The sequence below is a fragment of the Salvelinus sp. IW2-2015 genome, linkage group LG15 (genome assembly GCF_002910315.2).
Source record: "Salvelinus sp. IW2-2015 linkage group LG15, ASM291031v2, whole genome shotgun sequence".
NCBI lineage: Eukaryota > Metazoa > Chordata > Actinopteri > Salmoniformes > Salmonidae > Salvelinus > Salvelinus sp. IW2-2015.
In genome coordinates, this window is record NC_036855.1 from 64,236,556 (window position 1) to 64,242,306 (window position 5,751).

A 5,751-nucleotide genomic window follows, 5' to 3' on the forward strand; every position below is an offset into this window, starting at 1 on the left:
CTTTATTGAACAGATAGAAAGAGAGGATGACAGTGGGGAAAGATAGAGAGGTTGTGTCAAAGGGCAGTAGACTGGATTCAAACATATGCTGATAATGCAGAAATGTGCTGGAGGCTGCGAAATTACCATTAGACCACCTGGCCACTCTCCACACTTGTTGAGAGGCAAAAACCTTTCACAAAATATATGAAACTATTTTACAGATATTAAGTGGAAAATTAAGACCAAATGAAGGCAAAGAACAATCTCTGATGAGGCAGCTTATTGCTATTGTAAGTTATGAAAAAGGGTCTACTTTAATCAACCATGATATTCCTGTTTCTTAGTAATGTGTTCTAACTCTTATGAATTATTAGGCAAACTGCTGAGATCCTTGCAGAAAATAATACTGTGCTTTTCATATCAAGTTTCTTTGTGTCCAAGAAACAAGGCCCTTTCATTCTATGAGTGTGTTTAGTACTGTTTCACTGTAATGTAACATGTGTACATTGTTCAATATACAGTGTTTGTAAACACACAGTTCTGATTATGAAAAAAATAAAACTCCAATGAGTCAAACAACAGTCACATGCACCCACAACACTATGTATACTCTGACTGAACTCCTGAGATGTGTGTGAAGTGATGATATGGTCGTAAAGGACAATAGGCAGCTAGGACAGTGGTATGGTAGTACAGTGTATTCAACAGGAAAACAGGAGACTCAGATCCAACTCATGGACAATTCATTTTTTATTACGGATACATTCTGGGCTTAATAGTTGCTGGTTTGAATTTTTATATTACCTTTTAATAGAATGTCCACTTTTAATAAATTTGAGATACAAAAGCTGGACTTTAAATTAGTAAACAGAGGTAGATTATTCATGTGGGTCCCTGCTCTCTCTGTTTACAATCTATCCCAGAGGATACCAGGGTCTCTACAATGCTTGACTGCCATATTGGAATAAGGTTGGAGTCAGATAGTTTGATGTCTGTCATCAAAGGACATGGTGAATTGTAGGTAAATGGTTTTCTTTAAAGCAGCATGAATATTAGGGTATTAGGTAGTCTAGATAGGATCACACAATTCACCCAGTGAGCAGCATCTTGTCTTGGGACGCAAGGAGACAGGATAGAAAACGGGGATTTGCATAAGGAGAGGTACATTCTTGGGAATATTCAAAACATTCAGTAAGGTCAAAGGGCTAGGGAGGCTAGTTTAGGATGAGCTAGTTTCCTCATTGACTCTGCCCTCTGTCTCTCCTGTGAGAACTCCCAATCCCCAGCTCCCCAGACATATATGGTGGGGTGAAGCTGTCTGTCTCTTCAGACTGAGACAGTAGAATGTACTCTTCTTCTTRCATCTCTTCTTCTGCTTCTGCCTCTGGATTGCTACAGACGTCACAACTAAAACTGAGAGCCTCGGCCTCCATCAGTGGGTCTTCTTCATCAGCTACTTCTTCCTCTGTCTCATCCACTTGCTCCTCTTCCTCCTCCTCTTCTTCAACTTCCTCCTCCTCTTCCTCCTCATCCTCTTCTTCCCTCTCCTCTTTCACCTCTTCATACCTATATTCGTAGACCGTATCCTGCTTAGGGTAGTGAAACACATCTTTGTGGTCGCTGAATCTGATTTGCTTTTTTACTCTGCTGGGACTACTACCCTTTTCTTCCTTCCAACCTTCAGGAGGTGGGGGCAGGCAGAGCTGCAGCTCCTCTTCCTTCGCATCATCTTCTACGTCATCCTCCTCCTCATCCACCACCTCCTCAGCCAGGGCCTCAGCAGTGGGTATCTCTGAGTCAGCAGCAGGCTCCTCCAGGATGGTGATGGGGTCATAACTGCCGCTGCGCCTGCCTCCGGGCTCCTCATACTGGGGGTAGGTCTCCTCAGGGTAGCCTGGCGAGAGAGACAAACATGGAATGACAGGGACACTCTACCAGAGGGGACAATCATAATATCAACTGTCTCAGACAGTCTTACTTACCTTTTCCACTTAACCTATGTCATAGTTCTACAGAAGTACAGTAAATAATACTCAAAGCCTCATGTGAATATTATTTTCTGTGTGGTGAGTGACCGAGAGTAGCCTACCTGCTGTGTTGTTAACCTACCCTCCCAGTCAGCTGTGTAGGGCACCATCTCAGCCTCCATCTCAGGTGTGGCCCCCTCCATCAGTCGTACCTCCTGCATCACCCGGCTGATCTTACTCAGCTTCCGCAGTAACTTCTCCTCCTGCTTGGATGCTCTTCTAACCTTGCTGCTAGTCCTGCTGCACGCCACCAGAGAGCAGCAGAGAGGGGAAAGAAAAGGGGCCTCAATTAATACCAATGCGGTCCTTCTCCCATTCATACCACAGTGCTTTCATTCTGATCAATCGTTATCTATAGCCTGGAGATTATTCATTTCCACTTTGCTCATGATAACATTTTATGCCTTCCTGCAACACTTTCACAGATTACAAATGGTATGTCAAACACATTTTAATGGAATAGCTAAACACTGCCTCTTGGATGAGCAATATTAAAAAGTTATTGTGAAGAGGTGAAAAATGGCATGCAGAAATTAGTAATAGAGAGAAGTTAATAGCTGAGATTTGTCCTGAAAGGAGATATGTCTCAAAGTATTGGAAATCTACTCCAGTATTGGATGAAAATGAAGAGAGACACTAATTGCATGTTATTGATCTAATATACCCCTTTATTAAGAAAGATCAGAGTGAATATTGTTATCTGTTATTGGAGATCGAAAATTCACCTTCCATGGATGGTGGCCCCAATCTCTGTGTTAAACAGGAGGCTTTTAAATGTACATGCTTTCCTTCAAGTTGCATCAAATCTACAATGAAGTACAATCTTCATGAAGRACAAAATATACACTTGCATGGTGGGTAAGGATGCGAACCAATAAAGATTGTCATGTTTTAACGGTTGGATCCGGACAAAAAAAATGAAATGGCACATGAGCAAAGGAATACCTGAATATGGGAGAGTTAATCAAAGAATATGCCCTTTCATTTTTATGTGGCGTCCACCCTGATTTATCCCTGCAATGGAGTAATTTATTTGGCTTTTCTTAGATCTGGGCTGTGAGAAGTGGTGTGTAAATGGAACTATGGGCCGTTTACCTGTCAGGAGTGCTGCTCCTTCTGGAGACGATCCTCTCCATCACCCTCTCTGTCTCCAGCAGCTTCTCCTGAAGCTGGGCCAGCTCATCATCTGCTGGGAGGGAAACATGGCAGTCAGGGATGTAAAGAGCAAACTCATGCATGCATGCATGCACGCGCACACACCGTATCTAGAGTTGCTTTCCAATGTTGCAGAAAGCCTTGAGATTCAACATTCACTCTGCCCGTTCAGTACTACACATCCAATACTCAGTATTCATTTGAATCAACCATTGTGACTCAATGTTTCTTAATTACGGAAGGTGAGAGTGGCATTGATACATAGGACATGAATAGATATCTATGCTCGTCCCTGTCACATTGTCCCCCATCCCTACCCCCTTGGCATTCATTTGATGAATGGAGCTAAACCTCTTAGTGCTGATCCAAAATACATGCAGTTAATTGGTATTAGACACTGCTGGGCTGAAACAACATTACTTCTCATTGCTAATCCAGGTCTAACAAAGGCAGGGAACAAAGCTCCCTGRGAATTGGACAGGATCCTAATCTACCTTATCACGGAGTTGCTTAAATTGGAGCTACTGATACATTCTGCAGGGGCCCTGACAAATGGAACGATCAAAACAATGAGGAAGTTGATTGAAAATAAGCCCTCAAAGTCATGAAAGAGGTGACTGTTAGAGAGGAGCTCATTTGTCAGATGACATTTCTCCTCGCAGGGTGTGCTATATCCTGCATTAGTCTTTCATCAGGGTGAATCATCACGGAATGTAGGACCTAAATGGTGTGTGTTAGGGAGGTCAGGTGCATGGGACTCTTATCAACTGCGCTATGAGATAAAAGGCACATCATATACATCATRGTGTCATTCACAATGGCCTAGCTATTAATGATATGATGCTGTCTACTTACTCCTCTTCTTCTGCCAAACTTCAAATGACATTGTAGGAAATCGGCATACCAGTTTAGTACTTTTTCCTTTAGGCCTAGTTGTCATCTGTGAATACAGCAATGCATTTATGGTATGCACACCTTGTAATGTACTGGATGCACTGGACTCCTAGCTAGTATAGGTATTACATGGATGCTGTTAAAAACTGTAATACAGTCTACATCCCTGCCTGCATGTATGATAACACCCCTTCTAAATAGTTTGTCTATCCATTTGACTGAGCGTGGACATTGTGCAGCTTACCTTGAATATGATGAAGAGGATGTAGAGTAGGATTCCAAATCCGTAGATGGGAATGGCCTGGCTGATCAGATTGGATTTAGTGGCTCCTCGGATCTGAAGTGTGCCCATGCCTTTGACTTTAGCCAGGACCTCAGGGCTGTGGGGCCCAGAGTCATGACTCCCCTCCATCCACTGTCCGAGGCCCTCCTCTGGCATCTGTAGGCGATGTATCATGGGAGGATAATACCCAGGACCAACTAGGAATGAGAGCAGAGAGCACTGATCAACACACTAGGAAGAAGCCTGCAGCGTTCAATGGTATGCAAGTGGAATATTGCTCAGTATAGATGTTTGATATGAATGATGGATTAATCAATTTACTGAACACAACACTGAACCCAGTACACCTCTGACAGATATAATAGGGGTGAAAGATACAGTATAATATATTATGGAGAGATGGTCACAATGAAGAACAGGAAAAACAACAAGACATGACATATTACAATGACTTTATTTGAGTGGTGTYGGAGTTCATAAAACTGGCAAGGGTAATGAGGAGTAGAACACAGAGGATAGATAACCTTCTAGACTAAATATATGCATACACCCTGATGATGATAACAAAATTGTAGGCTATAATAACTTGCAGTTGTAGGCTATTGGTAAAAAGCATAGACATATGAAATGCTGTATTCGATAGTTACATGCAGTTACGTATTATACATTATCTAGCTTTGCTGGCAGGTTTGCAGATGGCTAGAACGATACGCAAAATATGGAATTATCTTCCAAGCATCAAAGCCGAGCCGCACATCAACATCYGAACGGATCAGTGATAAGCTGCCTTACCCTCGGGCTGCCCTACATCCTTCTTCCCTCTCGGTAAAAGCATTTTGGGAAGGAATAACGAAACACAAAGGACAGAGCAGGAAATCAGAGTAACCTTCTGCATAGTTGTCATCGACATTTTGTCACAGATCAACTGTCCCAGAGATATTAGAGAAAGTAGTATCTCTGGCTGTACATTAAGCCTCTGGTCGTCACTAGTTACCACAACCACAAAGTCATAATTATGGCTACACCCCGCCCATTTCTACAATTGTTCTTCTTAAAATCTGATTTTAAACCTAACCTTAACTACATTGCTAACCTTACGCCTCACCGTAAATGTAGCCCAAAAAGCGAATTTTTGGCTGTGGTAACTAGTGGAAACACCAAACCTCCTGCATCCTTCCTGATTTTACAGCTCGACGGAAGTGACCTGTTTTTGTTTTGGCTTTTTGATTGGTGTATTTTAATGCAGTTTACAGTAGTCATGCCTAGAAGGCATCCATCTTTTGTCAAATTAACGTCAGATTTTACATTTCGTAGCAGGTTAGGAAAATTTACGCAGCAGGTTAAGATTAGGAAAAGGGTTAGTTAAAATGCTAATAATATATACTTTTGACGTTCATTTGACAAATACTG

General features: G+C 42.1%; 1 protein-coding gene across 3 annotated transcripts; it reads right to left on the bottom strand.

The window, feature by feature from the left end:
* Positions 1–708: 708 nt before the first annotated feature.
* On the bottom strand, positions 709–5,523 carry ric3a (RIC3 acetylcholine receptor chaperone a). Of its 3 annotated transcripts, none has more exons than XM_024002778.1 (6): positions 5,134–5,523; positions 4,303–4,538; positions 4,020–4,104; positions 3,105–3,198; positions 2,092–2,246; positions 709–1,876 (listed from the first exon to the last, which is right to left on the bottom strand). In XM_024002778.1, the coding sequence occupies exons 1-6, from the start codon at positions 5,249–5,251 to the stop codon at positions 1,221–1,223; spliced, it is 1,344 nt and encodes a 447-aa protein (XP_023858546.1). In that variant the 5' UTR covers positions 5,252–5,523; the 3' UTR covers positions 709–1,220. The 3 variants fall into 3 exon arrangements, with proteins under 3 accessions (XP_023858546.1, XP_023858544.1, XP_023858545.1); XM_024002776.2 differs by having other exon boundaries at positions 2,092–2,249; positions 5,134–5,521; XM_024002777.2 differs by having other exon boundaries at positions 2,092–2,249; positions 3,105–3,195; positions 5,134–5,520.
* Between the last annotated feature and the right edge of the window lie 228 nt (positions 5,524–5,751).